We start from the raw sequence: 25,818 nt of genomic DNA, 5'->3' as shown, positions 1-25,818 counted from the left end.
TCCTATTTTTTACTTAAAAGAAAAAATAAAACATTAAATTTTAAAATGTCATTATAAAACTTTGAACATCCCAATAAATGAGTTTTATGATTGATCAATTAAGACTAATAACTCATTCAATTTTTTTGCATAATGAAGAAAAAAGTTCTTCCTTTTTTGAATGTCGATGGTAATCGATAACAAACGAAAGGACCCGATCCGCTCTCTACCTGTCGGAAATCGATGCCAATGCGCATCATTATCGATTTTTAGACCAGTTAAAAGCGGCAGCTGCAACTCAAGGAACGCCTTTTCAAGAAAGCAAATTTAATTGCTTTAAACTGGGAAATTGAGTTCATTAACAGGTAATTTTTAAATACTGTATGAAGTCATTATTCATTTTAAGGTTATGCACTCAATAACCACAATTCAAAACAGGCGGCTTTACGCACGGTTTCATTCAAATTTATATTAAGTACTTAACACGAGTTTTATTCTGAGCTTTACATTTTTGAATTAAGATACATTCTCTTTTACCTCATAACCTGATAAGAACTGACAACCCTTTCCCTAAAAATTTTGTATAATGTCTATTTATACATATAATTTTTGTAGTCTTACAGTTTCATCATACTTGCTAAATATGTACATTTGTAAAGTGCAGAATTTGGACAACACCAGACAGTTATAATTTAATGCTTGTTGGTTTTAATAGAAGGAGTAATTATATGGAATTTAAATGAGTAATACTTCTTTCATAAATGAAATAATAATTTTAGGTTTTGTCAGTTTATTACATGTAGTAAAGTTAACAACTGGATTAAACAGATGAGCTCATAGTAATTTGTTCGATCTATACAAATTATATTTGGTTTTTTAATTGATTTAGTAGTGTTAAGGTAGTTATAGCAAATACTTGTAACTAATTTTCACAGTGATGATCAATTTAAATAACTCATGTTATTAGTGAACTCTTAAAAATTGAGATAATTTCATTTTAAATAATTCTGCATTATTTATAGTTTTTCCAACATTTAAAACTAAGAGATTTTGCTGAAAATATGTTTTAATGAATATTTCTTATGTTCAATATTTGTATAACTTTATATGTTTTTTTAAATGTTTCACCTGTAGCAATACAGGCAAAGCATTTAGGTAAGATTTATGTTTTCTAGCATTACTGAACAAATAATATATTTTGTCTTTCTATGAATAACTATTTCATGGCTTCCTGAATTTTTTTTCATTGTAGTTAAACAGTAAGAATTTTATCCATAATAAGAGTAAAAATAAATTGTTATTTTTAAGAATTATTTTGAGTGATAATACATAAATATAAAATCATTTAATTATATCAGTTATAAAATATCTCTTCTGTTATATAAATAAGATTATCTTGATTACAAAAAATGACTATAGTGCAAATTATTCAGCATTTATTTCTGGTCTCAATGTTACGTTTTGTATTTATACATTAAAACATATTTTAGTAAAACTATTTAATCATTTTTGTTCTTGTTTTTATTGTTGGTGTATATAAATGTGTTAACATTGCATTTTATCATTTTTTTTGTTTGTTTTTTTTAAAAAGTAAGATTCAATCATTTGCTTGATATTTAAATTACATTACTAAAGTTAATATTTTAATTTTTGTTTTTATGTCTGTTTTTTTTTTTTTTTTTTTTTTTTTTAATTAAAACTAAGAAGTATATAGCACTAAAAGCAAAATGTTAAAAATATTTGTTGTCTTGGCTGTTTAATAAATGGACTTCATCATTTTATTTATTTATTTTTTGCTGTAGAACAATAATTTACAATCGGTCTCTCCTATCAAAACCATAAGTAAATAATATGTTAAAAATAACAAAATGTGGGAATAAATAACAAAATTTGTAGGAATTGTCATTCCCAAATTCATTGTGCGATTCCTGTTTACAAACAGTAAATGATAATAGTAACATATACATCCATGTTAACAAACATATTTTTAGTTAGAAGTAAGATCCAATAAACACTCATTATGTCAAAAGCATTATCATCACTGGGTTCTATAACTTATCCACTCTATGGACCACATGTGCCCAACATATTCAGTTCACACGCAATGACTTTTATCAAATACAAGATAAACACAGGTAGATAAATGAATGAATGAAAAGAGTGTTAAACAGTAACAGCGTTAAAACAATAAAAATAACCATAAAACAATAGTAAACAAAAATTGTTAAAATACCTGCAAAACAGAAAAAAAATCATGAAAATAGAGTATCTTCCAATGACCATCGCTAAGGTTCAGCTCATCAATCCTTTTCACTCATCTAATGTCATCCTATTGTCTAGCAAATTCAAAGAAAGGAGATTTACATGTCTATTTAGTCTAACCACATATTTAGAATTGAAATGGACAATCCCATCTCAAACATACAGGATCCCCAGGTATTCATGTATTTCAAAATTTCTGACAAATCAAGGCAGTTGTGACATTTTTTTTTATCTTGTTCTGTGACCTTTGAATCACTTAAATATTGCTGTACTAGTTGTCCCCCAGAACTGAATTCCATATCTCCATATTGATTTCAAGAAAGTATTATATATTTAAGGACCTTGTTAGAGAGAGACAACTGAGAACTCCTATCCGTTTGCCAATTCAAGCACATGTGAATTTCTGGTCAGTTTGTTTCTTTTTCTCCAGTACATGACTTCTCCACATCATATGTTGATATAGGTGTAAGCCAAGGTGCCAATCTCTGAGGCACAAGTGGTAGTATCTCTAGCATTCAGCCTTTCATCTGAAGGTCCCAGGTTCAAACCCCGGTCAGGCATGGAATTTTTCACATGCTACAGAATTACCATTTCATCTCATCCTCTGAAGGACACTGGTTGTAAGAGGAATTTCAATATGATCCAAGTAAACTGAAGGGCAGTCTCATCTCTTAGTCATAAAGGTAACATGGGTAGATATTGCCAAATTGACTTTAATCTTTCTCTCGTGCAGCCATGTAGTAATTGCCTACAATACTGACTGAAGCTTTTTGAAGCTACAATCCAGTCAATCATCAACTGGTATGATTGCTGTATCATCCACGTACGATGCAATTGCAAAGATACTGTACAAGAAAGGTTAGCAGTATACACTAGGAATAAAAACGGTCCCAATTCCGAGCCCTGCGGCAGTCCAGAGGCATTTTCAAAGAAGTTAGATCTTGATTGTTCCTAACCTGCAAGAAGCGACCATCTAAATAACTTTGCAGAATCAAATAATAAGGTCGAGGAAGGCAAGATTTCAATTTGAAAAGTGGCTTGGTAATCAAACCTTGTTGAAAGCCTGTGTACATCTAAAAGTGCTGCAGATACAAATTTTTGTTCTCCATTTTTGTCCTCTTCCTCTCAAGACACCTGATAACATTACATATTCTGTGGGTTTGCTGTATAGTTGAGTAGCCACTTCTGAAACCAAATTGATGGTTGGGTATTACATCTTCAGACTCCAAATTAGGCCATAGCCTTTGAAGAAAAAGCGTCTCAAATACCTTAAATAAAATCAGCAGGAGGTTAATTGGCCTGTAAGAAGAAAGAGGGTGAACCTGACTTTAAGATCATCATCACCTAAGAAACTTTCCATTACAAAGTGTGTTGTTTGAAGGATCCCATTAAATAAGTTTCTTATGTGTAACAAAGCCAAAAACGGCATCATAAATAACATCAATACTTACATATAAAAAAGATATACATATCTTTATTTCTTCTCTTTTTTACCTTTTGCAACATCTGGAAGAAACGTTTTTCAATTTTTTATCTCTCACTCTCTAAAAATTGGGTTTTATCAGTTTTTTAAGTTGCAGAATCTTTTTTGTTAGCTTTATCATCAGAAAATGTAAAAGTTTTTTTTACATTTTCATTTTAAAAGCATTTCAGTCTTGATTTTAATTATAACTTACATTAAACTAAATAAATTAATTACATTAAATTATTATTGCAGTTACATTTAATGAAAAGATTTTCATCTGATTACTTCTACTTATTATCACATCTTAACCATTTTTTAATGTGAGTTATAATTGAGGATTAAGATTGAAGATGGTTTAAAGACAGATTGTCTTTCATTTGGGAGGTGAGTTATGTTTTTTTGTCTACTAGGCAGTTCATTAATTATACATTTTATTCAATTTAATTTTAACTTATTTTTATACTTTTTTTTATATTATTTATATGTTTTAAACCTTTCTGACCTCTGTAAAGGGTATTCTCCATTTTTCATGTAGAAGATTCTGTGTTCAGTTGTTGCTGAGGCTTGACATTTTTCTAACAATACAGAACTTTTTTTACATCTATGAAAAGTAAAAATAACTATAATTTTCCTTAAGTTTATTGTTACAATATTATAAATGAGTAAAATATTACTACATTTTGATATTTTATAAATAATTTTTTTTTTTTTGCATGATGATATCGCCACATAAGCTTAACATTTATTTATAGATGTAAATTCTCATACTTTCATCCAAATATGTGTTTGTAACATGTGATGTGTTTATCAAGTTAAAATAAAATTGTAGTATATTTAATAAATGAGGTTACTTAAGGCTGACTTTATAATGTAGTGGCCCACTTTTGTTTTATAATGAAAGATAAATTTTATTGCATATGAAAAGTGGCAAGCAAAAATATAGTGATATAAATGGTTATTGTTTATTTTACTAAAAATGTATACAATCAATACTAAAAATTGTCACCAGAAGGTTGTCGTTTATTATATAATTTACATTTATGTACCCTTTTCTTTTTGTAACATTGTTTTTGTTGGCCATTATTTATTGACAATAATTCAGTTACAATGTATTTTTACAAGTAACAGTAGATATATAGAAGCATATATTTTGTAGAAAAAGCTAATTATATTAGTAAATATTTATTTAAAATAAAATCTGTTATTATACTATTTTATATAACTAATATATGTCAAATTTCATGTATTTAATTAATTTTTTTTTTTTAGTGTAAAACAATGAGTACTGTTCTGGCAGAAAATTACCAGCTGAAATGGCATAGCCACGGTACTCATTTACATACTTCCATTGCTACACTGCATCGTTCTGAATCATTTTCTGATGTAACTTTAGCAACAGCTGATGGTAGATATGTATCAGCTCATAGATTTATTTTATCGGCATGCAGTTCATACTTACATCAATTATTTCGTGTTATGGGATCACGTGGAAGTAGCTCAAATCTTGTTGTTGTTTTGCCATCAGATATAAGTTATCGGACATTGAGTATTCTTTTACAGTATATGTATAGTGGTGAAGCAACAGTGAGTAATGAACAATTAAATGGTGTTTTAAAAGCTGGTGAAATATTACGAATTAAAGGTTTATGTCATAATCATGGTACTAAAGAAAGAGAAAAAGAAAGACCACCTTCTCATAACAGTAATCGAATAACAGGTGGTGTTTTAACACAACAGAATCAAAATGAAGAAAGTTTGCGAAAAAGACAAAATGTTGATGGTAATTTACAAAATGAAAAAATACAAAACGTAGATAAAATATTAATGGACAGTAGTAATAATGAATGTAATGGTCCACAAAAGAAATCATACAGTATTTTAAAAAGTTTAAATAAATCTGATACCTCAAAAATTAATGATAGTGATCAGTCAAAAAATAATGATGATTCCGATCAAGGTGAAAATCAAAAAGAAAATTCAAATGATAAATCGAATGGACAGAATTCAGAAAAGAAACGTATTATTGATGATACAACAGACATTGAGCAAAATATGCAAATAGAACTTTTGGTAAAAGAAGAGCCAATTGAATGGGAAGATATTGAAGAAACACAAGGAAACGAGGATGAGCAAATGTTACATTCTGAAATGACTATAAAACCTGTAAGTAAAAAGCTCTATTTTTAATTTACAGATTAAAAAAATTAATACTTCCTCATTATCTCAACCTCATCCAATTTTTTTTCAATGTTAAGTTTAGTAATTTTTCTAAGCGTGGAGAAATATTTGCTGGGAATTGATATTTCCCAATGATTCAGATTACTACAAAAGTAAAGTTCAGCCAAATCTAATATATATTTTTGAAAAAGTAACAAAAAGTATGGGAAAACTATAAATAATAAGAATTAAGAGTACAAAGAGAGCAAACTCTATAGTATTTCACTATACTGTAATATCTTGTAAAGCAATATATCCTAAAAGACTAAAGGATGTTTGGTTAAAATATCAGACCACTTGTAATTAAATCATGTTAAATTTTGTTGATAAACAGTGCTTGTATGAATTTCCTTCAACCTTTATGTAGTGCTACATTTTTGGTTAAAATGATACTGTTCTTTGGATAGCTGCTACATACTTCAGCAATTAACTAAAACAAAGTCTATTGAATAAAAGCCAAAAATGGTTCATTAAGAAGAGAAATATTATTCTGTTACAAATTATAATCTATTTATCTCAATGACAAAGAAAAGATAATAAAATAATTTTAGATTGAGATAATGGGGAAAATATCAAATTTCTAGATTATATAATTTTAAAAAACTTACAATAAACATTGCTAATAAGTTGGTAATTAAAATGGGAAAATATCTTGAATTTATCATATTATTAAGTACATTTTGTACGCATTAAAACATTGGAGAAAATTATGAACATACATTATGTAATTGGTCAGTCTGATAAATAGTTTTTATGTTCTAATTTTTTCACATTAAAAAAGCAAAAAAATTGAGTCATGTTTTATAAACATGGAGATAACATTTGTTCATTATTTATTGGTGATGTTTGTTGATCAGTATTTACTTGTGGGTAAAAATTGAAATTGATTTCTTAGTTGCAGCATTATTTGATTTGAGATGTTGAAAATTTATTAAAATTTAAATGAGACTGTCTTCAGTAGGACAAACTGATTTATAATTGTAACTGAAATGTTTTATTTGGTTTTTATTTCAGAAATCTATAAAATTAGCAGACATTTGGTTAACAGCTGTTACAAGCTATTAGTTCTGTCAGTTATAGTATGAAATAAGGGTTGTGTTAACCTTTGTGGGCCTACTAAAACAGACAGTTTCTTAAAATTATAAAAAAATGAACAAAGATAGATAAATAAAATTATGAGATTATGTGTATATAATTATATTGATTAAAAATTTTTATTTATTAGGAAAAAAAATTGACAAAGGTTTTTAATCAATGTAAGGAGAACTGGTGTATCGTTGAACGTGGTGGTTGATAGTGGAAGTGATAATTATTGAAGGAATTATTTGAAATTAAAAAATCAAGGCGTTTTATAATCAGTAAACATCAATGCATTAAGTAAACTCGAATGAAATTAAAATATAATTTTTGGCTGAGGTTACAATTACTTAAACAAAAATACTGTTTTTTCAAACCTTTTGCTCTTTCTTTATTGTATAAAAAAGTTTCTAATATTTCTTCACTGTTCTAGTCTGTAATATGCAGAAAATGTTTCTGAACATTTTAAGGTCCAATCATGTTAGATAACTTGGTGGATGCTGAGGACTTCCATTAGATTAGAAAACGTGGTTTTGAGAAAAATACACCTGAAGTTTGCAAATGTAGTAGTCAAAATAATATTGATCTTGAATTTAAAGCCGTGTTCAGCTTTTGTATAAAAATTCTCTTCACTGTCACTTTTCTTACACTTCAATAATGTTTTCAAACACCTCCCATTTTCTCTAGTATGAGGTGCTTACTGGAATTCATTATACCATTTAATAAATAAAATATGTACTAAGCAATCAATGTTAATACCTAAAATGTAGGAGATCTACCTTAACACTTTCAGAAATATAAATTTGTAGAGTAATATCAAAACAACATTCTTATTTCATTTTGGGACTATCCAAAAATGTGACTGCAACAAATCAATAAAATCGGTGTTGATATGGAATTTTTGTGATTTTTACTGAAGACTGTATATATTCTTGGAATTATTCTATTATGCCAGTAAACAAAGTGGGAATGCTGTTGTGTTATTTGAAATTTACTGTAAGTGCCTGTGGATTGCTTTTAATAAAAAATTATACATTTTCCTTTTCTTGACAAAACTCAACTCATAAATTTTTGTAATATTAAATTGAAATTGTAGTGGTTTTACCTGTAGGAAACATATTCTGGAGAAGAAGAAGAAGATTTAAATGAATTTTATGCACCTTTGACCTGTGATATGTGCCATGAAACATTTACAACTCCATCTTTATGGGTACGTCATATCGAAACACATCCACCTACAGATGTTCCAAGACGCAAAGGGAAAAGAAACTCTGTAAGTATTTTTAATATTGGTTTTAAGTTAATATCTTGATATTGATACTGTAATAATTAAATGTGTATATTTGTTATAATTATTGTGACAAGCATGATTATTTACAAATATTACCATAATCAGGAATTACAGAGTGTAATTTTCTAACAGTTTGTTGATAAAGCTATATATTTAGCAAACAATAAAATTAATAGAATATACCTGTACCATAAGTTTAATATTTGAAAATGTATACTGTTGTTATGAAATCTTTAAGTATGGTTTAATTACAACCATATTAATATGTTTATTTTACAATAAATGCGAAATTAACTGTATACCTAAAAAATCATGCAGTTATTTCAGGTCCCATCTTATTGTTATATTACATCCTTCTTGAGAGCTGATTAATCTCTATGTAACATTTTTTATCTTGGACTCAGAATTACAGCAGAAAAATATTGTATTTAAAACTGCACTCAAAGCAGTCCAGAAAAATCAGTTTTCATTACGAATAACAGCAGCTCCAACTATTAAATTTACCTATCAATAATAAAAATGCTACATTTTTACTGGATTCTAAATTTTTCAGGAAGATAATAGTGATGATATTTTGAAGTATGAATTCTCCACAGACATGACATAATCTCACTCATAAAGTGACATGAATGCAGAAACGTATATTTGTGGATTATAAAATCAGCATGTATGAAATTTTCCTAAATGATGTAAAGATTAGGCTTCAATTTGTAGAAGAATAATTATAGAGGGTATTATCCTTCAGAGAAACAATAGTTAATGTTATACTCTAACTTATGCCAATAAAGCTAAACTTATTGTAGATGAAACTAAAGTGCATGGCTGTAGGAAGATGGCACATAGATATATAGCCAGATGAAACTCCTAATATAAGTTTTTGGTGACTGTATCATTTTTGTTGACATTTGAGTACCTTTATCAATAGATTTTTGCTTTTGGGGATTTGCAAGAAAATAAACTGCATTTAGAAACACCAAAATGCTGTTACCAATTTTACCAATTACTGAACCTTTTTGAGGATAGAAATAAATACAAATAAACTTGTACTAATGTTGATGAACACAGTTTCCAATAATAATTATTTTTAATATAAGCAAATATAATTTCAACTTTGTTAACTAATTTAATGAAGGGCAGGTACCTTCCAAAAGCATTTTACATAACACTCTTTGTACATGTTCTGTATTATAAACAGAAAATCATAACTAATACAGCTGGGAGTGACAGTTATCAGTATTATCAGTTGTAAATTAAAAAAAAAATCACTAGCAAAACTTATAGTTATTTAAAACTGTGATAGCACTATCGAAAATAATATTCTTATATCCGTATGTAATATCTATAGGCGAATATATCTACTAGGATTCAATTTTCTAGTTCTATACTTAACATCCATTTTTATCCCTAAAAATTAAAATAATGCCTTCAGGCATTTTAAACTGTTTTTATAGCATAATTACTATAAATCATAACCCCTAGGAGAGTAACTATCAAATTTCTATCTACTTGGAAAATTAGAGAATAGCAATGAGAGAAACTGAAGGCCTTTCTCATTTATATATTTATATATATATTCCAGATATGGATACACTTTTAACATTCATTTTTAGTTTTTGTTCTTATTTTGTAGTTATCTACTACGTACGTAAGTGCTACTTTTATTCTGTCAAATTTTTCAAACGATGGATCTTTTTCGCGCCTGTTTGTTTGTTATTTTCATTTAATAGATCTATTTACAACTGCTTTGTTTCATCCTCTATTTATTGTTACAAAATATTTTATGTATTTTTTTTTGTTTATTTTTTTTAATGCTCAAGCAGTAATTACTTTCCTGGTTGTCAATACAAAAAAAAATAATGTTACAAAAATGTACAGTACATTTATTGAAATTAAACAAGTATGTAAACTAGATTAGTTTTGGTACTGGCAAATCTTTTACTTTAGTTCAGTGTGATAATACTGTGCTTTAAATTTTTAAGTTTTTTACTAACTATTATTTCATTTACCAGTTATTATTGTATGTTTATAAATGCCATAAAATAAATAATTCATTGTTGTTATCAGCAGTAATGCTATTTTTAGCTTTCTTGCTTCCCAGAATTGGGGAAAAGTTTATTTTCTATAATAAAATAATAAATAATTCTAATTGTAAAAAATAGATACTTAAAATTAGTTTTAATATATTATTACTTATTATTATTATTTATTCAACATTTTTCATAAATTAATAAAAGTTTATCTTTACTGTAAATTGTTCATTCCAGGGATATAACTTTCTTTTGACTTTTAGAACTCTTTAGCATTTTCATTTTCTGAATTATTTCAACTTATCATCATTGTTAATTTTCTCATTTTTTAAATCTTCTGCTGCATATGATTCTTTGATGTAGTCTCTTAAACTGCTAGTAGGTACATTTTATTTCTATTTAAAACTAAGATTATTTTTTCTTATTTATTAATGCATTTGCACAAGCTATTATTACCTAAACCATCTATACTCAAAGACAGATTTCACACTTACAAGAAATTATACACATACATGTATTTTTAACGAACTTAATATTTTTTTTGTAAGTTTTCTATGAAATTAAATTTATGTTTCCTTATTAAAAATTCTGTGTATGTTCTACATTGATGTTACATTTTAGTGATTGTAAAGTTTTATTCTCAGTGATTAATCTTAGATTTTTAATGTTTAGTGTAAAAGATCTCGTGAACAGCAGTTTATTATGAAGGATGATTTTACAAGGATTACTATCACACCAGGGCCTGTATTACTACATTCAGAATGAAATTTTAAGGTTTTGGTTTTTTTTTAGTAGAAAATATTTTTGAACAGTATTTTAACTGAAGGAATGACAAATAAGTGATACAATAGTTATGATTAATGAAACATGTCAAGCAGAGATCTGCTTGCATCACATTATATTACATTGATTTCTTCAAGGTCTTTCTTTATACATTAATTTTTATTGGAAAGTGTAGTTTATTTCATAATTTCTGATTTACTCTACAGAATATATCAGGATTTATGATTTATTAATCCATTCACTAGTGCAGTCATGTTCATACAGGATAGGAAATCTCTTACCTCTGCTTTAAACATAATTGCAATAAATATTACTGTATAGTATATGAAATAGTTTCTAGTCCATTCTTAATACACAAAAAAATGAACCATGAACTCAGTTTAGTATACACTTTACTGTTTCTTTGCGTGTTTTTCAAGTATAGTGACTTTTGTTTCTCGAATGTATCATAAGCCACATAAAGTCTGAAAACTTAATTGGAAAATTAAAAATAATAATTTATTTAATTCAAAAGTATCTCAATTCATTGGATCATAAGCAAGATAGGTCTATGAAACTTATAAACCTTTCTGAAATTATTTCATCTAAAGATAATTCTTCTTTGAATTAATATTCATTGTTGAATAATTACAGAAAGTAATATTTCAGAAGTTTTTTTGACCTAAAACTAAATATTAAACAATATATTTTTCTATTTTATTTTCTCTAGTGTAGTGTTTGTTATCAGTCAACATTTTGTTTGGATTAAAAAGAGAGAGCAGAGATCTCCTGTTAGATAAACACCCAATATTGAATGAATTCAAAACCATCTTTTTAAAATTGCATTTGGTAGTAACAAATTCTATATGTTATTTTAAAAAAATTAAGTCTTTTTGGCCTGAAACCATTCCTTAAAACCACTTTGTTGCTTGAAGTATGTATGAACTGTATTGTCCTATCAGTATAAATCGTGTAGAAATTTTCGTATTGGCTGTTATACTGTTATATTATGAAAGAAAAAGTTTTTGAACATCTGAAATTTCAGATATGATTTATTACTTTACCGTATGATACCTGTGATTGACAGTGATCTTTGTTAAACCATCCTAAAATATTGCTAACTTTAAGTTGTGAACCATTCAAAAAATGAGGCTAGTCTTATGGTAACAGACTGAAAATAACAAAATATTTTTGCTTTCGTGTTACGTGTGTATTCTAGTATCTGATTACATTGTTTAAATGAATTAATTTGTCAGAATCAACCACTTCAGTGTCATTCATATACATTATTGTATTTCATGAACTGTGCACTTCTGTATACTCTTTTCTGCTATGTATTACTCTATAGAAATTATTTTTTGTGTTTACATTATCTAAATTTTTGAATTTTTAAAGTTTGCCTGTATATTTAGTTTTTTTAAAAATTAATATAACTATTAAAAATTGACATTAAAATTATCAAGAAACTTTAAATGAAATAATTAAATGTAACTTTCATATAAATGGCATAATAATGATTTAAAATTAAGTAAACGATGACAAGAAGAATGGCACACTGAAACGATGTTATAAATATAGGATGGCAGCCATGAAGGTGAATACAAACTACTGCGTTGTGACCTGTGCCATGAAGTTTACAGACACCCGGCAGATTGGGTGCGACACGTGCAGAACGCTCACACGGAGGAACAACTTGCACAGTCCAATAAAACTGCAAAACTTCCTGTGAAACACAAGATTGTTAAATAATTTTCTGTTTTTATTGTTTATTATAATTCGTCTCAAGAAGAATTAAAAATTTAGTTTTATATTTAAAAACAACAAAGAGTAATTGTACAAATTTAAATTATCAGTCTTGTGAATCTACTCGGGAATTACATTCAGGTTTTTCAAAAATTATTCAAATTTTTTAAACGTTAAAATAAATTTTATTGCAATTATCATAAATTAGTTTGATGTGATTTTTTCAAAATGAAATTTACTACTTTTTAATACAACATTTAAGTAAAAAAGGATAATTTTCAAATGTATTAACATGCTGAATAAAAATAAAATTAGTTATATTTATAGAATCAAGTATATAAAAATATAAAAACAATCTTATTACTGTATGAAGTACGCTAAATAAACTATTTTTCGTTTTGATATTTTCATTTACATTGTTATTCACTCATGTAACAAGTGGTTCTATTCATCATAACTGAAGTATTTTTAGTTTTTAAATTTGTTTGTATTTTGTTTAATATAAATTAGATTTCAGTTTTGTGTAATCAATGTAATTTCAGTATATTTTTTAGTTCATTTAATTTATGAAATTGAAAAGCATTCAACCAGTAATATGAAAGACAAAATGTAACTATTTATATTAATAATTACTGAGGACTGTCGTATTCAGGGTTTTCATGTTCATATTGGCTTAATTTAGTTAAAATCAATAAAATTATTAAATAAAATCTAAACATTTCCTAGTTTAAAAAGCACTAAAAACAAAAATTTACTATTTACAAAATAATTTTCATGTTTATATGAAAAAATTAAATTGGTTAAGTATGATTTTTTTAAATTATTGATAAATCTTAGTAAAATACATTAAAACATACATTTTTGGAAATTTCCTGCTGAAATAAAAGTCAACCTGACCACTATATTTTCTACAAATTTTTATAAATATTTGTGACTGATTTCAACATTAACTGTAGATGTATACTGGTCTACCTGGTATACCTGCTGAATGCACTTCTCAAGTTGATAAAGATTTGAAGTTTGATGTAAAAACCTTTTCCTTTGCCTACTACCTACATAAAAATATCAAAAGGGAAAAGATCAGACAATTTTGGACCACATCAACCTAATTTTCATCAAGGAAATTGGTTTTCAAGCTGAACATAAATGTACAGTGTCTGCTGCACACAGTCTTCAAGATGTGGTCATTGAGATTGTCCCAAGTTTATAAAAAGATCAAAATCATTTTACAATGATTCCTGAATAAAAACTCTGCCCACAACATGTGTGAATGTAATGATCACAGGGCAATTTTGTATCTAGCTAGCAATGATACAGGATCCTCTTGATCCTTTTCTTTTTTTTTTGTCTTCAGTCATTTGACTGGTTTGATGGAGCTCTCCAAGATTCCCTATCTAGTGCTAGTCGTTTCATTTCAGTATACCCTCTACATCCTACATCCCTAACAATTTGTTTTACATATTCCAAACGTGGTCTGCCTACACAATTTTTCCCTTCTACTTGTCCTTCCAATATTAAAGCGACTATTCCAGGATGCCTTAGTATGTGGCCTATAAGTCTGTCTCTTCTTTTAACTATATTTTTCCAAATGCTTCTTTCTTCATCTATTTGCCGCAATACCTCTTCATTTGTCACTTTATCCACCCATCTGATTTTTAACATTCTCCTATAGCACCACATTTCAAAAGCTTCTAATCTTTTCTTCTCAGATACTCCGATTGTCCAAGTTTCACTTCCATATAAAGCGACATTCCAAACATACACTTTCAAAAATCTTTTCCTGACATTTAAATTCATTTTTGATGTAAACAAATTATATTTCTTACTCGAAGGCTCGTTTAGCTTGTGCTATTCGGCATTTTATATCGCTCCTGCTTTGACCATCTTTAGTAATTCTACTTCCCAAATAACAAAATTCTTCTACCTCCATAATCTTTTCTCCTCCTATTTTCACATTCAGTGGTCCATCTTTGTTATTTCTACTACATTTCATTACTTTTGTTTTGCTCTTGTTTATTTTCATGCGATAGTTCTTGCGTAGGACTTCATCTATGCCGTTCATTGTTTCTTCTAAATCCTTTTTACTCTCGGCTAGAATTACTATATCATCAGCAAATCGCAGCATCTTTATCTTTTCACCTTGTACTGTTACTCTGAATCTAAATTGTTCTTTAACATCATTAACTGCTAGTTCCATGTAAAGATTAAAAAGTAACGGAGATAGGGAACATCCTTGTCGGACTCCCTTTCTTATGTTCTTCAATAGGCTAATTATGCTCTTGATCCTAGGAATGAAAATTACTCTTTTACTACCCTCCTCCTGCTGCATGAAACATTGGAACTGTTCGCAAAGATTATGGGAGATTATCCCCCTATTCATTGCAGAATCTGAACATCAGTCCCTTGCTGCCAGTTCTTTCTTATTATTGGGCAGATGTTAGCTTACTTACTGGCTGTTATATATTTGTTTCGAATTGTGGATTGTGTTCCAATTCTTACAGATCAATTGAAATATCATTACTTGGGTTATCCTTGGGAGACTAGTAATGTATTTGCATCTTTCTCCCAGCACACTTCCTCTTCAGTTCAGTCACTTAAGTCCTTTTGGTTTAACAGGAATATGCCTGATGGAACCATAGTTATTATAGGATGCAGTGTACTCCATTTGCCGAAGGAAGCCACATGTGTTAACAATAGGCCAAAATTGTAAGCTGAATGAAAGAAGTATGGTTGGTGAATTTAGGTTTTGTAGACTCTTCTTCACTGGGGTCAGGGCTGGGCCAGGATCAATGTCATGGAATGTAGTTTAGTCTTCTTTTGCCTGCCTTTCTATATTTTTGGTTGTAAATAATTACAGACTGTAAACTTAGACCTTGAAGTCTGACGAACCATGCTGCTCTAAATATCATTCACAATGCGCCTTGTGGATGACTTCCAGCATTTTCTAGTGTGGAGCACAACAACATCCCCCATGCCAGGGAGGCATGTACTTTCGGTAGATGAGTATTTTTGTCACTAATGGCATGGTTAAGCACTAGATAAAGATAGGCCCTTTACCCTCTAGGTCATGTAATTTATAGGCCTACGTAAGATAAGTTGTTTATCCAGGATCGCTCCCAGGTGCTTAACTTTTGTAGCAAAGGGAATTTTCTCCCCTGATATTTCCAGTTTGGCAGGAGCACATCGCTTGTATGTTAACAACATGGCACCGATTTCTCTCTGTTGACCCTGATTCTCCAAATATCAAGCCACGGCTTCACTGTGTCCAGCCACCGCTGAAGTCTCTCTACTGCATATTCCACATTTTGGGACTGGTAATAGAATGGCGTTTCATCGGTATAGAGGGGTGAGTTGATCCCTTCTGAGCATGGCATATCATTTGTATATACTGTATTCAGTAGGGGTGAAAGGTGGTCTGAGAGACTCTGACAGTTATCACTCAGGTGAAGGACACCGATCCCCATGCGTATGGTGAATCACCTCTTCAGCAGGTACAACTTCAATAATTTGACATGTCAACCTGAAACATTGCTGCAAGTGATGTTTAACATCTGAAACCAATCAGGTGTATTAACTAAGCTTGAAAATAAACATATTTTCTGTTTAGTGATTAGTCTCCTGTGGACAGTCTCTGGCAGTAATGGACCAAGAATGAAAGTTCAGTTGTTCATCAAAATTGTTGGATTATGTGATAGAACTTATTCAAAAGCAGCCAGCCAAATTGGTTCATGATTGACTTCTGCTAAATATATCATGTACTACTTGCACATTTTCCTCCTATCTGGATCTTGAGAGATAACCTCACTTACATTGTGTGAGCTTCCTTAACACTAACACTCATTTAACATTATGTGAACTTATTCATGGAGTGTCAAATATAGTCCTATATTCTTCTGCTGTTCATTTGAAATAGAAAAAAAAAATTATAAGCATTCTAGCAGAGGGAATACTATTACAACTATTCTCTGTTTAAAAATAAATGTAGATTCTATTACTTCCAGTAAATTTTATTTTTTTAACTACTAAACATGCTTGCTTTGGATTCAAGAGTTAGAAATAAAACTCCATCTTTAGTGTATTCAATCTGACAATTTTCCAATGCTTGACTGAAGGGTTAAAGTTTAACCTTAATTATCACTTGTTTATATATAAAATATTTATTTATTATTTTGAATTTTTTCTCACTGTAATTTTTCATTAAAAAAAATTGTATAGGATTGCTTGTAGGGGTTGGTATGGCAATGATTTGATTCCACATTTGAGATTTCACTAATACAATGTTGCAGAAATTAATTTTGATGTCTTCCTTTATAAAATCTCAGCATATATAACAACTTTTAAACCTTGTTTTCAGTTAAATTATGTCATTGCCATATGTATATAAATCTTATAAGGTTTTAAGATTGTAGGTTTGAGCCATTAAAAAATTTTAATGTAAATTTTGTTTTATTTTATTCTAGTTGAATAATATTTAAATGTATTTTCTTCTTCCCATAGATTTTTATATTTACGTAATTTTTCAACAAATGCATATTAAATGAAAATTAGATAAATATTACATTTTAATTCTGTAATTAAAATAATTTTATTTATTTATTTTGCCATTTTAGTTATAATTTTTTTTTATCGTGAAGTAAAAGTCATAGTAGAACAAAAATTTGAATTGAAAGAATTTTATAATTTAGGGAGCGGACGATGATAATGGTGAGTTTCCACCTTTGAGATGCGAGCTGTGTCAAGAGGTCTACTCCAACCCAGGTGATTGGGTACGTCATATCCAGAGTGCTCATACAGAAGAACAACTGGCTATGAGTAATAACTCCAAGTATACACCTCGTCCAGTAACTCGTCGTCATCGCATCATGAATGGTCGTAAACATTGTCCTCTTTGTGAAAAGACGTTTCCATCACATGCATCGATGCTTATTCATAGCAGAACACACACAGGAGAACGACCCTATGAGTGTACAATCTGTGCAAAAGGTTTCAATGTAAAAAGTAACTTACTTAGACACATGCGGACACTTCATGATGAAATTATTAACCCAGGGATGATTCAAAGCTACACAGGTAATGTGTGATAAGAACTCCTTTAATTTTATTTAATTTTTTAAATCATTAATTGTATCAACAATAGCTTCCAAAATCCATGAGCAGTTGCTGCCTTTAATATTTTTACTACAATAAAACTTAAATAATTATTTAAAATATAAAGTCTATCTTCAATATTTTTCATGTTATTCTAATTATTTTAAAGCTACGAGAGATATTTTTTTATTTAACTCATATTTATATCATTATGTGAATACTGGGAATGTATGTGATACTTCTCCCCAAGAAGTTTTATAATTAAAAAATTTAATTTTGTAAAACAAAGTAGCATGTACTCCGTAACTTATTACAATATCTCTTCCACTGTAATCCGAACATTTCTTCTATAAGTTGGCATATTTTGAGTTAGTTGTTACTTAAATCATTTTCTAAATTGCTGTCTTTAATTATTTACAAATAACAAGCATATATAAGCAGAAATGAAAACAAATTGATATTTTTGTCTTTAATAACTTAAAAGGTTTTTTGTTCTCTGTAGTCTCACGATTATTATAAATAAATCAAAACTGTTGATATATATCTAATTCTATAGCTCAATATAATGGCAGTTGGTAATTTTACTAAATATTTTTAATCTACTGGTTTTTATTCAATAAGATAACCAAAATTTAAACATAAATCACTACAATGTAGGGGTTTATATAACACTAAGAATTTTTAATGTTATTTATATTTGTCCTTGAGTAGTACCCTACTACTCAAGGACAAATATAAATAAATTTATTTAATTTTTATAATACATTTTTAACAATTCTTATGGTAAGAGAAACCACTTGTTATTCCATTAGTCATGGAATGGAAAGTAGATACTTTATAAAAGAGTTGAAAACTTGAAAAATTAAAAAAAAAGAAGATATTTTAGTTATTTGGAAGATTAAGTGTCCAAACTGTAATATTATAAAATTAATAACATTATTGACTTTGTTATTTTATTTTGGATCCAGTATCTGCTCTCATAAATTAATGGAAATATTGTATTGTTAAAAAAAAGGTTGCTTTTTACTGAAATAAATAAATTCTATACACTCCAAAGAACTATAGAAAGAGTAAATATATATATATATATATATTAAGACTTGTTAATCAAATATATCTTATATGCATTTTTATTTACCTAATTATTCAAATTTTTAACCAGAAACATTAGAAATTAATTAATTGAATTGAATGAGATGTCATTCAACAGGTCTTAATAATCTTATAAATCTGATCTTCACCCTTGCAGTTCTTTATATTTGCAATTTTTTTAATTGTTTTTCCTATGTGTGTGGTTATTTTTTTGTTGCATTATTAATACATATGCAAAGCATATGTATTGAATTAAGTAGTCACAGTTTGTACTGCTGCTGCCTTTAGTATATAAAGTTGTTTATTACATTTTTAAATTGTGTGTTCAAAATAGAAGTTTCTCTTGTTAAATCTTACTGTAAAGTATATTCATCATGACATATAAGTTGACCAGATCAGATCACTTTGAAAATTTATAAACATGGTTCAAAATTAACTGTTAATTAAATAATCAATTGTAAATTATTGAATTTATATGATGTCAAATTGAAAGGACCACTTAAAATAATTAGAATTACAATATATATATATATTTATATGTATCTGATAATCAAAATCTAACTTTTGCAATAATTAATTATAAATGAATCGCATGTTACTTTGTTATCCAACATTATTCATCAAAACAATTTTATTTTTTATTTTTCTAATCAAATTTAAGGTCTGCAACTATCTTTAATAAAAATTTAGTATACTAAGTCTGTAAGCATAGTTTTGCGAGGGTTGGAAGGTGTATTTTATATGCAAGCAAGAGACCTATATTTTTACAGTGGCAGATAGGCCTGAAACACATATGCACTCACCTAAGTATATGCATGCTTATGTCTTTCTATAGGCAACAGAATCCTGTTGGTACAACAAACAGTATTAAAAAATACTGTTTGTTGTAAAATTGAAAATTAATAAGTTTACTCAAATACAGTACACACGACACTGTCCAAAGTGACTGAAACTGAGACATTGTCTTATACCACGTAACAGTGCATGCCCCTCCCTTCCTATATACTCCCAGTACACTGTTTAAACAACTCCAACACATATCCATAGCAAAATGAGCTACTGTCTATCAACAAATAATATATATGATACGTACAAAACTTAGACTTATTGTAGATTTCTGTGAAAGTTAGATCTCAATCCTTACATTTTAAGTTATTCTAATTGGTGCTGTTACCTTGACTTGACTTCTGTAGACTCTTGGTGTAATAAATATATTTTTTATTTTTCTGATAAAGCTTGCAATAGCTGACAATGCAGTTGTTTCTGATGCTTGGCTTACATACACAACTTAATTTAAAATATTTATCATTTTATTTAAATATATTTTTTGTTTATTTAATTCAATTATTCTAACCAAAGCGCACACGCATATTTTATTTAATTCACATGGGTGTGGTGGTACTAATGGCAATAGTCAGCACTAACTAAACTAATGTAATTTCACAACTTAAATAGAACAAATTTCACTTGTACATTCGGCAGAATGCTATAACTGCGAGGCTGAACGCATCAGGTACTGAGTCAACCGGGTGATTGCGTTCAAGACCCAGCCAGAACGAGTTACTTTTTTACAGTTTAAATATTATTCATTTATTTAATTCTACTACTCACCTGGGGTGTTACAACATAGCAGATACCTATAACAGCATTTTTTGGGATGGGGTGCATATGCAAAAAATATTTTTTGCAGATAATGTTATTTTTTAGTTGCTAACAAATGTATCTAAGAAAAATAAAACCTTAATTAAGCAAAATCTCGAAATACTGAGGGTGACCTTGATCTACAGCCTTGCTCCATTGACCTTTTAAGTTGAAAATTTAATGGTACAATATTCCATATATAGAAGTAATCTGACCAAGTTTGGTTAAAATCAATTCAGTAGTTTTGGAGATGAAAGATGATTTAGAGGCCAACAACAAAACACACACGTACATACATACAAACATTAACATCCAGTTTTTGGGTTTTAAAATGTCAAGATCTGGCAAAAACCACATATTCCCAAATTTGAGTGATTACAGTACTTTCCTTTCTAGAGCTAAACAACACCAACTATCACAAACACAACTATCTAGATTGGAAAGTAAAAAAAGCAAAAATTATTAATCAGTAAAAAGTAATATACTTTGAATTAAATTTTCAATACACGCTTTCTGTCTTAAGTTAATCTAACTGATTCTCAGTTAATGAACCTTTAATTTGTTAAAAAAATTAAGTTGTATTAATAAAACAAATTACGTAGATTATTTGTGATTAAAAAAGATAATAAAATGACCAATTGTAACAGTTACATTTTGATATCTTTATTCTCATTCTGATTTTTATATGTGATCTACCAAACTGATGTAAATTTAGCAGATATTTAATAAAGTGGTCCTGTCAACTTGATAAATATTTCATCCAGCAGTTATGCTCTGTTTATTAGAAACTAGAATTGCTGAAAAACCAGCATCTGTATAACTGCTTCAGTATAGTGTTCAATGATGATAAGGTGAGGATTTTTTTTTAACTAATATATTTTGTAAGTCCAGTGATCAGAAAAAAAGTAATTTTATTAATCACCATTAACAAATTCTTAAGTTTGTTTTATAAATATTTTTACTAATAGTAATACTATTACTTCTAGCAATACTAGTGTTTTACAAGATAATTGGATTTTTAAATTGGTCTAACTAAAACTTCATAATAATATGCTGTTAAATAGGAGTCCCATATTTTAGAAGTGAAAAAACTGAAATAGTTGAAAAACAAAATATACATATAAAAAAAAACACTGTTCTTAAAAATAGACTTATTGCACGTGTATTTAAATTTAATATTTATCATTAAAAATGAAAACTGTTTATAAAATAATTTATAATTGAATATTATACATTGAAAATATTATTTTGAATATAAACATCAACTTTCAACTCTAACTTATGACTGATTAAAAAATTTGAGTCCTGGATAAAATGACACTAAAATTCAACGCTTAAAAATTAGTTTCTTAAACATCTCATTTAGAATATCCTGAAAGTTGAAGGAGTGAAGATAAAATGCTAGCTAGCAATTGGGACCACATATAATAAGCTGTTTTCTATAAGTTAAACAGAGTGGAGTGCAGTTTCACCTCATATTGTTAAAATCTATTAGTGACTAATGACCATAGAGATAAATGTATGTTAGGCAGGAACCTGACACAAATGTCAGGTTGATATAATCATTGGTAAATTCAAAGTGACAGACCATACATGTTATAAAAAAATAATGAAGTTTTATTACTTTAAAAAGAAAAATCAAAATCTCATAATAAAAATTACTGTAATAAAGCTGAGGAAAAGCTAAAAATTCAAGATCGTCCCAATAAACTTAAGCTATATAGGATTACTATAATAATAAACCTTGGCAAATTCTTTGGTTTTATATGAGTTAGATGTATAAATTGCTAATTTAAAAAACAACTGATGTTTTCCCTATTTATTTTAAATTAATGTAATGTTATGTTAAAAATTAAAATATAATATTATTGCAATGAATATTTAAAAAATTAAGTCATCATTACATTGCTGTAGTAAGCTCCATAAAATATTATGCTCATGGTAAATTGTAAGTAATAAGAATAAATTCGATAATAATTTTTATAATTAAAGTTGTAGCATAACACATTGTCACAATATTGAAACTTTTTTTGGAAGTCAGAACTTTTAAGTGTAAGTTATTTTAAAATGAAGTGGATAAATACAAGCCAGCTTTTAATAATAATTTATTTTTTCATTTTAAATTCTTTTCAATCCAAATATTTTAATAAAAAAATTTTTAATCTATTGTATAAAATGGGTATATTTACTGATTGTATTATTGTAAATTATATAATGAAATTTTTCTACTACATTTTTACAATAATCTTCATGTTTTATGATAAAAATGTTAGTTGACATTTAAACATTATTAACTACATCATTGGTATAATAAATTTATCATTATTTAGATTATATTGGTTACCAGCTAGTTTCTAAGATCTTCTTTATTTATTTTGATAGTAAGAACAGCTTCAGCTTTCATTTTATAAGTAGAAATAATAGTTTTCAGTATTCATTTTGTGTTAATACAGAAAACTATTAATAGTAAATAGTTGTTAAAAAAAAATTTAGATACGCATAAGAATGATACTAATGAAAGCTAACACATATAGTTCTCCTTTTGAATTAAAATCCTCATTTACCCTATAAATAAATATAAAACTTCTTATGCACCATTAAATAATAAGATTTTAACTTAAACCTAACACTCTGGCTTATGTTAACAGAAAGTGCCATCTTGTATACATGGAACATTAGCAGCAGTTATTTGCCTTTAGGTAAATGTGGAATTCTCCTAGTTTTAATATAAGAAATCAACAAAAAAAAAGTAATGTTTATAAAGATCTGATAACAGTACTTCACCCAGCGGGTTGGTCTAGTGGTGAACACATCTTCCGAAATCTGCTGATTTGGAAGTCTAGAATTCCAGTAAAGTCAGTTATTTTTCCATGGATTTGAATACTAGATCATGGATACCGGTGTTCTTTGGTGGTTGGGTTTCAATTAACCACACATCTCAGTAATGGTCGAACTGGGACTGTACAAGACTACACTTTATTTACACTCATACAAATCATCCTCTGAAGTATCATCTGAATGTAATTACCAGAGGCTAAACAGAAAAAAGAAAGATAACAGTACTTACAGAAATTGTAGCAGCAGAAAATTCATTTTTCTGGTGATGAAGTTTCACCAAAACAATTTTTTTTAATTGATGGTTGAATTTTTGCTTAGTCTGAATGTACATTTAATTAGAATGTATACATATTTAATATAGGTATGATAAAAAAAAATCCAATCTTGGCTCATAAAAACAAAAATAGTTTACTGTTTAGTTGTGAGTTTGTCCCCTTCAAAGTACGTACCTTCTGATAACACACTTACCTCAGCGATGTTTCCATTGTTAGAAGCATCTTTCAAAGTCATTTTTAGTGAGCACCATAAGTCCTCTTGTATTTCTTTTTGATCTCTTCTCTGTCTTCAAATATCTTTTCTTAAAACAGTTTTAATATTAGGAAAGAGCAAAAATTCACAAGGTGCTATATCTGGTTAGCAAGAAGCGTGTAAAGCTGCTCAATTTTGTTTTACCAAGAATCTCTGGATAAGTTGTAATGAAAGTACTGGAGAATTTTCAATTGCAATTTCCCAAAGCTGTAGTTCTTGCATCGAACCCAATCTCCTAGCTGATGAAGAACAGTTATATTAGTACAGTGTCCTAACAGTTTTTAATGACAGTGTCCTTGAAAAGCATACTCGTAATGTACTGTGCTTTGTTAATAAAAAAGACTTTCAGTATGACCCTTCATGCTGTTGTGAAAATTGATCATGACAATGCTTCAGCCCTTGCATCACAACTTATCCAGAAATTTGGAAAAACATGGGTTCAAACAACTACAACAAGGCTCCTTACTTACCAGACTTGTCTCACTGCGAATTTTGTCTCTTTCCTAAGCTTAAAGGCAAGAAATTTTAAGACAGATAAGAGATCAAAAGAAATGTAACAAGAGAATTTATGTTGTTCACTAAAAATGACTGAAAAACGCTTCCAACAGAGAAAATATCATGGGATAAGTGTTTACATCATAAGGAAACAATTCATTGAACTAAATTGGTTAAGTATTCAAACTCTAATTTTATTATTAATTACAAAATTGTTTTAATATGAAGACTCATGAAAAATATTTCATTTTTATCTCTTTTTGTTTAGGTTATTAATCATGAAAGAAAAAGTTATTTATAGCAAGACATTTCAAGCTTACAAAAATTATTTTTTAAATATTTTTAACATTAATTCATGATAAGAAGAATATTACAAACTCAAATTAATCAATATAAAAAAACTACTTTTATTTAAGCAATAAATAAGCAAACCTGGCATACTATTAAATAAAATAATTTCATTAGTAAAGCATGTATTACAACCATAAGCATACAGCAGAACGAGGGCAGTCATCTATTTGAAAAAGTTAATTAAAATTTCCTTGACGTCAAAATATCTTCAGAGTTTTATTCACTATTTGCAGTTGTACTTGCAGGTATAAAATTTAATAAAAAAAAATGGATAACTATGTTTAATAAATAAAACCCCATGATGATAAAAATAAATAAACTGAAGCTGTTCTTATAATAACATATTTTAATAAAAATTAATAACATATATATTTGCATATTTATAATTTTACCTTTTTCATCTATCTGTAAAGTGTGTATTGAATATCAAAACGGCACTATTAAAACAGTGTCTAATATTGTATTTATAATTATTACATTAAGATTTCTACCGAAAAAATTGTATTTTTAAGAATTTTTGTAATTGTTTTAAAAGATTAAATAAAAATAATGAAAAAGTTTCGTTTTAATATTCCTGTTTATACTATTTGAAAATGAATTTAAAAAAGGTATGGATTCTATGCAGTATGTATTTGTAATGTACAAGAAAACAGCTTAGTCTTTGGTCAGTCACAAAGACACCTGGTAGTAAAGAAAGGTGTTCACCTTACTTTTTTAATACAAGTAAAAATATAATGTTCATATTTCAATAAGAAAACATGATACAAGCTTATTGTTTGCTTTGCTTCGTCATCTTGAGTGCTGCATCAGACATTCAGCAATAATTACTATAAGAGTGTTCCACATTAGGAATATCTAGGAAGTAACACCATGGAAAGTTTTAAGATCAATTTCAAAGCTAAATTTAATAAACATTTCTAGAAATCCTTGAAAGCTGCTGGTTGCAGTTTCACTATACGAGT

General features: G+C 28.1%; 1 protein-coding gene across 2 annotated transcripts; it reads left to right on the top strand.

Moving 5' to 3' along the window:
- Positions 1–204: 204 nt before the first annotated feature.
- On the top strand, positions 205–25,339 carry LOC142331598 (uncharacterized). 2 transcript variants are annotated; one of them, XM_075377609.1, is made up of 5 exons: positions 205–344; positions 4,976–5,869; positions 8,112–8,273; positions 17,509–17,893; positions 24,774–25,339. In XM_075377609.1, the coding sequence occupies exons 2-5, from the start codon at positions 4,985–4,987 to the stop codon at positions 24,779–24,781; spliced, it is 1,440 nt and encodes a 479-aa protein (XP_075233724.1). In that variant the 5' UTR covers positions 205–344; positions 4,976–4,984; the 3' UTR covers positions 24,782–25,339. The 2 variants fall into 2 exon arrangements, with proteins under 2 accessions (XP_075233724.1, XP_075233723.1); XM_075377608.1 differs by lacking the exon at positions 24,774–25,339 and having other exon boundaries at positions 17,509–18,356.
- Positions 25,340–25,818: the final 479 nt, after the last annotated feature.

The sequence above is a fragment of the Lycorma delicatula genome, chromosome 10, assembly GCF_047948215.1.
Source record: "Lycorma delicatula isolate Av1 chromosome 10, ASM4794821v1, whole genome shotgun sequence".
Lineage (NCBI taxonomy): Eukaryota > Metazoa > Arthropoda > Insecta > Hemiptera > Fulgoridae > Lycorma > Lycorma delicatula.
This window is presented reverse-complemented; position numbering and strand designations above follow the sequence as displayed.

Excerpts from the sequence above, each read along its gene's own strand:
- LOC142331598 (XM_075377608.1), top strand. The coding sequence starts at position 4,985 with ATGAGTACTGTTCTGGCAGAAAATTACCAGCTGAAATGGCATAGCCAC. Across the intron at positions 5,870-8,111 it reads CTGAAATGACTATAAAACCT|GAAACATATTCTGGAGAAGA; the intron begins GTAAGTAAAAAG and ends TTTTACCTGTAG. Across the intron at positions 8,274-17,508 it reads GCAAAGGGAAAAGAAACTCT|GGAGCGGACGATGATAATGG; the intron begins GTAAGTATTTTT and ends TTTATAATTTAG.